This window comes from Pseudophryne corroboree, chromosome 2, assembly GCF_028390025.1.
Source record: "Pseudophryne corroboree isolate aPseCor3 chromosome 2, aPseCor3.hap2, whole genome shotgun sequence".
Classification (NCBI taxonomy): Eukaryota; Metazoa; Chordata; class Amphibia; order Anura; family Myobatrachidae; genus Pseudophryne; species Pseudophryne corroboree.
The window spans coordinates 363,193,142-363,203,229 of NC_086445.1; the positions used below are offsets into that span (position 1 = coordinate 363,193,142).

A 10,088-nucleotide genomic window follows, 5' to 3' on the forward strand; every position below is an offset into this window, starting at 1 on the left:
TCACTTTCTTCTTTTTGGCCCCGCCTGAGGCTGATCTTCTTTGCTTGGTCTGCGGAGTGACCTTCGTTGGGCCTGCCCAGTGTCCTGTTCTTCCTGGGCAGGGGCAGGGGAGGGAGCCGATGTGGTTGGCTCTCTGCCACTGTGGGCAAGGGAGACAGCGATGGCCTGGAGCCCTTGCAAGATGTTAGTTGCAAGGCTTTGGTTTGAGGAGGCCAGTTGTTCTTGGGCCTGCCTGATCTCTGCCAGACTTTGGCAGAGTTGAGCAACACCTTGCTCAACACAGGTTCGGATCTCAGTGAGCCGGACAGTTATCTGGCTTACCTCCCGGATGACCCCGTCTTGAAATGTGTTTAGGCTCTCACCATACCTAGCAATTTCAAGCAGGATCTCCGGGATAGCAGAGGGTTGGGTGGGGGGGCCAGTAGGAACCTGCATAGGTGGGTTTTGTTGGCCCACACTGGCAGACCCACTAGGTCCCTCCACCTCAGCCTCAACCACATAACCGGCCTGTGACTCAAACTGTTCACCCCCCTGTGCTGTGTTTTGTGGCAAGCAAATAGAAGAATGTGTGGGGGAAAAGTTGGAGTCAAAATTAGTTTAAGATTATTAATACAGTTCAAATTTCAGACAAATACATGTGTAAACTTACCTTCCAAGTCATGTCCCGTCACAATCTCAGGCAGGTCCGTGTCCATATGAGACACCCCTTGGCCCTCCTCATAACTCACACAGGCCATCGCCATCTCCTCCAAGTCAGTATACTCCACAGCGACAGGTGGTCCCCCCCCTGTTGCCCTTGAGGCATTCCACTCCGCAGCCCTCTTTGCCTTCAGGCGGGATTTGAAGTCGGCCCACCTACATAAATATTGTGAAAGAGGGAAAAAGTTGAGTCTTCTTATTGTTCAAAGTAAATATCTAGCACACATGTTCTGCTTGTGTTTGCTAGACATAACATGACATGTAACTACATTTTTTAGGCAACTTAGCACAGAAAAAGGATTGTCAAGATGCACTTACCGTCGTCTCACTTCCTGTGATGTTCTGACGACAGAGCCAACTTCATTCACAGATTTTGTGATGTCTCTCCAGATGCGTTCTTTGGAAGCAGCCCCCATGTTTTTGGGGCCCCTATGTATTTTGGACATGGCCTGCGTGACCAAGACACGCAACTCCCTCTTAGTGAATGCAGGCTGTCTTTTTTTCCGTCTGGAGGTAGCCTGTGAGGTTTCTTCAGGTTGGTCATCTCCATCTTCCTCCTCACTAGCAGCTTCTGTCTGCTGTGTTTGTGTGGCTAAAGTCAATTCTCCCTCAGTTTGCTCACTATGTGTGTGTGGCAGGGTATCCACACTCAATTCTTGAGGTTCAGAAGCAGAAATTTGCAGAGTACTAGGTCCTGCATTAACCTCCGCAGAGGCGTATTCTAACAAGCGCCTTTGACACTCTATCCGTTGTTTCTGCAATGCCATCTGCTGCTCTGCAATGCGGTCTATCTCTGCTGCGATTTGCTCACGAGAAGCCATGTTTGTGATGACGTGTGTACGCCGAGGTGTGTGCGCTTATATACCTACGTGCGACTCGTTAATTCACACAGGTGTACACTGTTATTCTGTTGAATGATTGCACTGCTTATTTAAGGGCCTACTGTGCATGCTGTAAGTGTTGGTAGTTTGGCGTTTGAGTTGTTGGCTTGTGCGGGAAGGTGATAGTGGAATTGGCAGAGTGAGTAATTGTCAAGCATACCTTTGTCCTTTTCTTTGCGTTTTGAATATAGGCAGTCATTTTTTCTGTGTATTTTCGTTTGTGAGTATTCTGTTTTTTGTAAAAATTTTTTGTGTTTGCAAGTTTTTGTAATACATTTTAATGTTTTAATTTTTATAACACATATATATTTTGCAAGTCCATTTGTGAAAATATTCCCGTGCTTCTTTGTTTTGACTGTCATTAGTGTTCTCTTCTAGGAATCTACTTTTTGGTGAGAAAAACCAATTTTGTCTTTATTTTTGGGTGTGGTCCACAAAAACAAGACTTTATTTCTTTAGGAGCAGGTAAGTGTCGTTGGCCTGTGTTGGAGTTTGTTTGTTGGAAGTGTCTGTATGCTGTTTTTGACTGTCATTTGTGTTCTCTTGTAGGTTTTGTTTTTTTGGTGAGAAAAACCAATTTTGTCTTTATTTTTGGGTGTGGTCCACAAAAACAAGACTTTATTTCTTTAGGAGCAGGTAAGTGTCGTTGGCCTGTGTTGGAGTTTGTTTGTTGGAAGTGTCTGTATGCTGTTTTTGACTGTCATTTGTGTTCTCTTGTAGGTTTTGTTTTTTTGGTGAGAAAAACCAATTTTGACTTTATTTTTGGGTGTGGTCCACAAAAACAAGACTTTATTTCTTTAGGAGCAGGTAAGTGTCGTTGGCCTGTGTTGGAGTTTGTTTGTTGGAAGTGTCTGTATGCTGTTTTTGACTGTCATTTGTGTTCTCTTGTAGGTTTTGTTTTTTTGGTGAGAAAAACCAATTTTGTCTTTATTTTTGGGTGTGGTCCACAAAAACAAGACTTTATTTCTTTAGGAGCAGGTAAGTGTCGTTGGCCTGTGTTGGTGCTTGTTTTTTTTTTTTTTTTTTAATAATTTTTTGTGTAAAGTTTGCTAAACAAAGTGTTTGGGGTTTCCAGGATTGATCTGCAAAGTAGTTTTGGTCTTTCCTGGACTAGGTACTAAATTTCTTATTTTTTTTTTTATTTTTTTTTTCAAAAGATTTTTTGCATTAATATATGTTTTTTATATCCAAATATTAAATTTAGTTTTATTTGCTTTTTATTTTTGCATTTTTGACATGAATTCAACACAGAAAAAATGTACGCTCCTGCAGTAAGTTGACACCACAATTGTAAAAACAGTTATTGTGTAAAATTTTGGAAAACTTTGTTTTTTTTTTAATTGACATTTCTTAACATTCTCTCCAAAAAGTGTGTGATGTCAATACATATTGCGGCAGAAGCCCTACCTCCCCAACCCACGCCAGCACTCCCACCCCAACCGCCAGCCCCACAACCACAGCCGGCTCCTCATCAACCAAGGCAACGGAGGCGTGCTAGGCCACCAATTTTCAGAACCCGTGTCATACTTTTTGGGATGCCAGATGATGTGGTGGTGCGTAGATACCGGCTGCCACCACATCTAATCCTAGACACTCTCTCCATAATAGAGAGTGATCTGGAGTCTGAAATTCGGTATCCTACAGCAATACCACCATTGACACAATTCCTTGCAGTGTTACATTTTTTGGCCACAGGATCATTCCAGCATGTTGTTGGAGACCTGGTTGGCATGTCGCAGGGCCAGTTCAGTAAGGTCCTGCGACGTGTCTGCCAGGCTTTCATCAAGCGTGTTAAGCAATTTATTGCTATGCCTTTGGATGTTGGTGCCCTAGATGTGGTGAAGCGGCAATTTGCGGAAGGTGGTAGTCGCTTCCCACATGTTATTGGGGTTGTGGATGGCACACATGTTGCTATTCAGCCACCAAGACATAATGAAGAAATTTATAGAAACAGGAAACTGTTTCATTCTCTGAATGTAATGGTTGTTTGTGGGCCATCCCTCCAGATCCTTTCCCTGAACGCAAAGTTTACAGGAAGTTCCCATGATGCGTATGTCATTAGACAATCAGGGATATGGCAGAGATTAAGATCAAGTCAACGACCAGACATGTGGTTATTGGGTGAGTTGTTGCTCAAATTTTTTAGTTAAAAAGTAACAACAATATATGAAATTTGAGATCTAAAATGTGGCTCTTATTCCAACAGGAGACCGTGGATATCCTTGCACCCCCTGGCTCATGACTCCTTACCGTAATCCCAGGCCAGGACCACAGATGGCATTTAACTCCGCGCTTACTGCCACTAGGCAGCTGGTGGAGCGCACAATTGGTGTCCTGAAAGGGCGCTTTCGTGTGCTCCACCGCACGGGTGGCGACATCATGTATTCGCCGGAGATGGCAAGTAAAATAGTGGTCCTGTGCGCAATACTCCATAATATCGCGGTAAGGAGTAGTGTTGAGCTTCCTCAGGCAGAGGAATTGCCTGATGAGGAGCCAGGGGTTGTGCCACGCTTCGGTGGGGGGAGTGTGACACGGAGGGGGAGCCAAGTGAGGGCAAGAATCGTAGCAGAACATTTCAGGTATAGTGTTTTTCCCATTTATATTTGCACAAATAATACAACCCAGTATGCTTATGTATTTTTAAACATGATTGCATTTAGTATGTTCTTGTAAAGTGATTTGGGAATGCTGTTGTTGTGTTTGAATGGTTTTTTCTTTTTAAACATAAAAAACAAAAACACGTTAAGCTGACAATGTTTATGTAATAATTTAAATACTGTAATGTTAATAAATAGTGTCCTTATTTATTTTATATCCTCAAATCCTGATTATGTAAACAAACACACAAACAAATGATACTCAATGTTTGACACTTTGTGACTGTCCAGCTGAATGATCACACGACCTGTGGTGAGTACACAGATATGTTTAGTAATTTTCAGTAAAGTCTGTCTCTGTGTGTTTTATCTAATTGTTTCTAACAAACATTTTCGCTTCTGCTAATGCGAATTTCCGCTCGTGCAAAATAACACTCTGCTCTTCACAGCATTGCAAAGATCAATAAAGTTATTAGAAATGACATATTTTTGGCCAATCACATGCTACCAGACACTATAAATATATGCCCAAATAAGGAAAACGCCATTGCCATGATGCGTGCAGCACCGTTCTCCAGGCGGGAGCTCCGCGTGCTGGTGGCGGTGATGGACCGCCGCGTAGGCCGCGTTGGGCGCTTCATCCCCAATCGGGTGAAGCGCGAGGCCTACGCGGAGGTCCGCCGCCTGCTGCGGACTCGCGTCCGCAGCAGGCGGACAATCATCCAGCTGGAGAGGCGCTGGAGTGATCTCCGCAGGCGGACTCCAGATCTGTTGGCGGAGATCCGCCAGCAAATCCGTGCTCTCCATACACGAAGTAAGTTACATTACATACGATTTTTAGCTTAAAATGTGCTAATGTTTGCTTGTTTTTCTTTGTTTCCGACGCATTGTTGAAAACCATTGTGCAAAACCATGTGCACTGCAGGGGAAGCATATGTAACATGTGCAGAGTGTGTAAGATTGTGGTGGTGTGTGTTAAAGCATTTTTTAAATTTGCAGTGTTAAAATAAAACAGGCTGGATTTTCCATGGCCATAATTTCTAAACACACCCAAATCTAACTCTCTCTGCACATGTTATATATGCAACCCCTGCAGAGCACATGCTTTTGGCCAAATGCTAAATAAATTCCTGCTGTAATCCCCTTGGAATTACCAAGATTTTACAGTAAGTGGTAGGCTAATTGCATCCTTCAGTGTATTTTTTTGGAAATTAGGACAGTGTGTGTGGTTAGGGAAAACAGTACTGACTGTAGTAAAGTGACACGAAACAAGTGCATGTTTTCAAGAAATAAGAAGCAGCCTGGAAACTGGTCCAAAATACTGGATCAGTGCTGGCTATATAATAAGGTGCCTTGAATACTAATCTGGTGATGGTGCCTAGACCAATCACTATGACTCAATGGACTAGATTAAGGAATGAGCTTCAAAGTTCACGTTTGGAAACATTTTATTTGCCGTGGCCAACATGAAGAGGATCTTAACATGTTTGAGTTTCAAAATAAAATATATTAAAAAAAAAATATGTAACAGAACATTGATATGAACAAATGAATACTATGTAATTTTGCATAATTTAACAATGTTTACAATATTTACATTCTAGGACAACAACAACGGCACAACTCCCCACCCCCTTCCCCTTCCCACTCACCCTCCCCTTCTCACTCCCCCTCCCCTTCTCATTCCCCCTCCCCTTCTCACTCCCCCTCCCCTTCACAGTCCCCCTCCCCTTCTCACTCCCCCTCCCCTTCACAGTCCCCCTCAGCTTCCCAGTCCCCATCATCTTCCCAGTCCACCTCATCTTCCAAGGCCCCCTCATCTTCCCTGGCCCACTCCACTTTCCATTCCCCTTCTCACCACACCTCTCCATCTCTTTCTGGGACCCCTTCTCCTCCTTCCCATACCCCTTCTCCTTCATCTTCGTCATCCCCATCTGAACCCCCCTCACCCTCTATTGCCTTACATTTCTCTCCACCCCCCTCGCCCTCGCAATCAGACCCCCCCTCTGAAATTGTTGCTCCAATCCAGCCTCCTTCCCCAATCCCTCCTCCTTCCCCAATCCCTCCTCCTTCCCCAATCCATCCTCCTTCCCCAATCCCTCCTCCTTCCCCAATCCCTCCTCCTTTCACCATCCCTCAGCCGGCTTCACCGATCATGCCAAGCTCACCACCCAGTGAATGGGCACAGGAAGCCCCTGACGAACATTCCGGGAGTCAGGATGTTGCCGTGGAAAGTAAGTTTTGTTTTGGTGTCGAAATGATTACCCACTTACACTTACAATGCCAAAACATGCAGGGTTGTACTGTTTGAATTCTTGTCCCCAGGACAAAATTTGGATATTTTCATCATGGTGTACATGTTGCCTTTACATATTTGTGAGTGTCATTATATGTACAGTGTGTATGTGTGCAATATTTTGTGTGTCCACTCTAGGTTGACACTCATTAGGTAGCCAGGGTTGGCAGGACAACAGGGTTTATATGTGTTAGTTTTGAAGGCCAACAGTTAGACCTGAGTGGAGTTTAGTATGTTGTTGTCGATTTACACTTGGGCCTGTGTAGTCAGAAAATTTTAACTTACAAAACACATGCTTCACTTTGTTATGTAGACTAATGACACACTGATTTGTGGTGGGAAAGTTACATTCACAAAATGAAAAAACATTCAAATAAACCCTGTTTGCACTTATTTAGTAAGGGCAGCTTTCAGGGAGTGTGGGAATGCTATGATATGGTGGCCTTCGGAAGATATTGATATGCAGTGTGAGGAGGCAGGACCAAACCCCTTTTAAATAATGCCACAAATAAAGGATGTGAATGAATGGCAACATGGTGTAACAGTGTTGAAGATGGAACATAGGGGTTAAAATCCAAGATGTTTGCATGCCGGACAAATTTTAGCAGTTGGGCCAAACCATGTGCACTGCAGGGGAGGCAGATATAACATGTGCAGAGAGAGTTAGATGTGATTGGGTAATTTTGATTCTGTGCAGGGTAAATACTGGCTGCTTTATTTTTAATGTGCTAATTAGATAGAAGATTGAACACATCCCACCCAAATCTAACTCTCTCTGCACATGTTATATCTGCCTCCCCTGCAGTGCAAATGGTTTGGAGCAACTACTTAAATTTTTAAAGCTGCAATCAACTTGGAATTACCACCATAACTTTAACATGGGATGTTGCCCAGAACAAACAATACAATTAATCTTGACTATTGGGGAACAACTTCTACAAGTTATTAAATTTATTTAGCCTTGTTTGCTATGGCCAACGCTACATCTTACAATGAAATCACATAGGAGCAAATGTAGGCCATGCTCTTTACAATTGGAATAAGTCACACAAAAAAACTGAGCATGCTGGCTTTTTTTAAGGCTAATGATTGAACCCTAAAACAGTCATGATGTATCAACTTTGCCATTAAGCAGGCCTGTCCAAACTGCGCAACTGCAACTGTAGAAAAACTACACATCCCAGCATGCCCTTACACAGGTTTTTCATTCCCTGGCACCAAAACTGAGTCAACGACTGCTGGTATATGTAGTTTCACACAAGCAGGAGGAATGCAGTTTGGACCTGCATGCATTAAAGTGTGCTTTGTGCCTTGCTAGGCTAATAAGCAATGTGAGTAAGTTAGTAATGTTTGTTATCTCTTAATTACAGATGTTGCCGTTGGAGATCCAACATCCTTGCAGGATATAGTTTGCAGTATGAGGCGCCATCTCCAGGCCTTGGTGGGGCTTTTGGACGCCATGCAAAAATTTTGTTAATTTTATGATTATAATTAAAAATATTATAAAAAATGATAATATCAGTATTCCACTTTTAAAAAAAAATAAACTAATAAATTTAAAAACTTCAGCGGCTCTTTATTATTTAGTCATGCAATAAAGGAACAGCAGATTGCAGAACAAACATTTCTTACCTTAAACATTTCAAACATCTAACGTAAGTTATTTTAAATCAACAACTAAAACATGTTATTGGCTTTTTAAACATGCATACACCTTCATTCACATACAAAAACTCTACTTTAATAAATTCTACAAACACATTAGACCAAGCACATTGCAAACATCTATATTTATATTAAACATGTAAATAAAAGGAGGTTATTTTATGGCTACAAAGTGTTTTTCTGGGATTTCAACAAATACTTAATTGATCATGACCATTTCAATTAATTCACTAATTGGATTTGTTATTGAGGAGGGCTTGTGGACTTTGATTTGGAAGGTGTTAGTCCACTTAATAGTATAAAAACAAATTGTGGTGCGTTTTTCAGCAAAAGTGATCACTTTAACTGAAAAATGTGTAAATATACTACAACTTAGTATTTGTACGAAGAAGTATGTGTTTATGCGATGGGTTCGCATTGCTGCGAGGATTTCGCATTGTTGCGATGTCATTTGCCGTACGCCCACTTTGTGTAATAATGCGTGCGAATGTGCTAAAATACGTTGGGGGCGGATGTTCGCAAATTTACTACATTAACGCAACTTTACTAATAGGCTGTGCGAACGAAAAACTTAGCGAACAACTCGGAATGAGGGCCCTTGTTTTGTCTCTGTATTACAGAACTTATTCACCCGCCATTTTATTGTTTGCCATTTATTGTATTATCTATACTTACTGATATTTAAATTGTGTGTTTTCGTTGCCAAACTCTCTGGTAAGACAAATTGCTTTTATTCCTGCTCGAATCACAGGGCACAGCAATGAAAGCACTTCTTGTAAGTAACATGATATTCATTTGTATTGTTCATAGAACTGTGAAACATAGAGCTCATAATGAAACTGCTTATGAGATGACATTTGCACTGATAACAATTTATTCAATTTATTTAAGTCTGGTAGGGTTACTAATGGCAACAGCCATGTTAAAGTATTTTGATTGAGATATTGTATTGTTAGCCATATTTGGCTTGTTCAACTACTACTGTATTGCATTGTGTATGTTGCTATAAACTTTTACCTTATGCGGTCTATAGATCTGTCTAGTTAGATAGTCACTAGGTCGACACCGTAAGGTCGATATGTATTAGCTTGACATGGTCAAAAGGTCAACGTGGTCATTAGGTCGACCTATGAAAGGTCGACGGTGCTTATGGTTGACAAGTTCAAAAGGTCCACATGCCTATAGTCAAAACACATATGGTTGACATGAGTTTTCTTTTATCCTTTCACTTTTTAAAAAACTTTTTCCGACTTTGCTGTCCACGTGGACAACAATTGGAAATAGTAACCTCACTTGCCATGCAAGGGGATGCACTAATTGGGGGTCCACGTTGTTAGAGTGAAAATGACACACACAAAAAATGCAAAAATGTTGTGTCAAGCTTTTCTTGTGCTAACCATTTTCCCTGTTGGCCTTTTCTAGTGCAGACCCTTTTTACCTGTCGACCTTATTCAGTGCTGATCTAATGACCATGTAGACCTTTTCACTGTCGATCATATAGGGCTAGATGTAATAGGGTGCAATTTTTTGGTGCAATTTTTTAGGTGTCTAATAAAAATCGCACCAAATCGCACATTTTTCTAACTTGTGATTTTTTTACTAAAAATCGCAAATGTAATAGGGTGCAAATTTTAAGGTTAAAATGGAATTCACATATGATTATTGGTGATTTTTAGTAAAGGAAACATGCGATTTTTAGTAATAAAAACATGCGGTTTTTGGTCATGTTTTTATTACCAGGTCAGAAGCATGCACAGATCAGTGAGAACTGTATGGAACAGTAAACAAACTGTTTAAAATAAAATAAAAAAACGACGGGCAGGTCCCCCCCAAAAGCATAACCAGCCCCGGGCTCTTGGACTGGTCCTGGTTCCAAAAATACGGGGGACAAAAGAAGTAGGGATCCCCCATATTTTTGAAACCAGCACCGAGCTCCACTAGCCAGGGAGA

At 41.7% G+C, this 10,088-nt stretch overlaps 1 protein-coding gene across 1 annotated transcript; it reads left to right on the forward strand.

Moving 5' to 3' along the window:
* The first annotated feature begins 3,688 nt into the window (after positions 1-3,688).
* Positions 3,689-8,027, forward strand: LOC134992005 (uncharacterized). Its single transcript, XM_063950758.1, has 5 exons — positions 3,689-3,701; positions 4,071-4,159; positions 4,469-4,490; positions 5,782-6,411; positions 7,844-8,027. Exons 1-5 carry the CDS (start codon positions 3,689-3,691, stop codon positions 7,948-7,950), a joined length of 861 nt encoding a protein of 286 aa, XP_063806828.1. The 3' UTR covers positions 7,951-8,027.
* The last annotated feature ends 2,061 nt before the right edge of the window (positions 8,028-10,088 follow it).

Excerpts from the sequence above, each read along its gene's own strand:
- LOC134992005 (XM_063950758.1), top strand. Across the intron at positions 4,491-5,781 it reads GAATGATCACACGACCTGTG|GACAACAACAACGGCACAAC; the intron begins GTGAGTACACAG and ends TTTACATTCTAG. Across the intron at positions 6,412-7,843 it reads TCAGGATGTTGCCGTGGAAA|ATGTTGCCGTTGGAGATCCA; the intron begins GTAAGTTTTGTT and ends TCTTAATTACAG.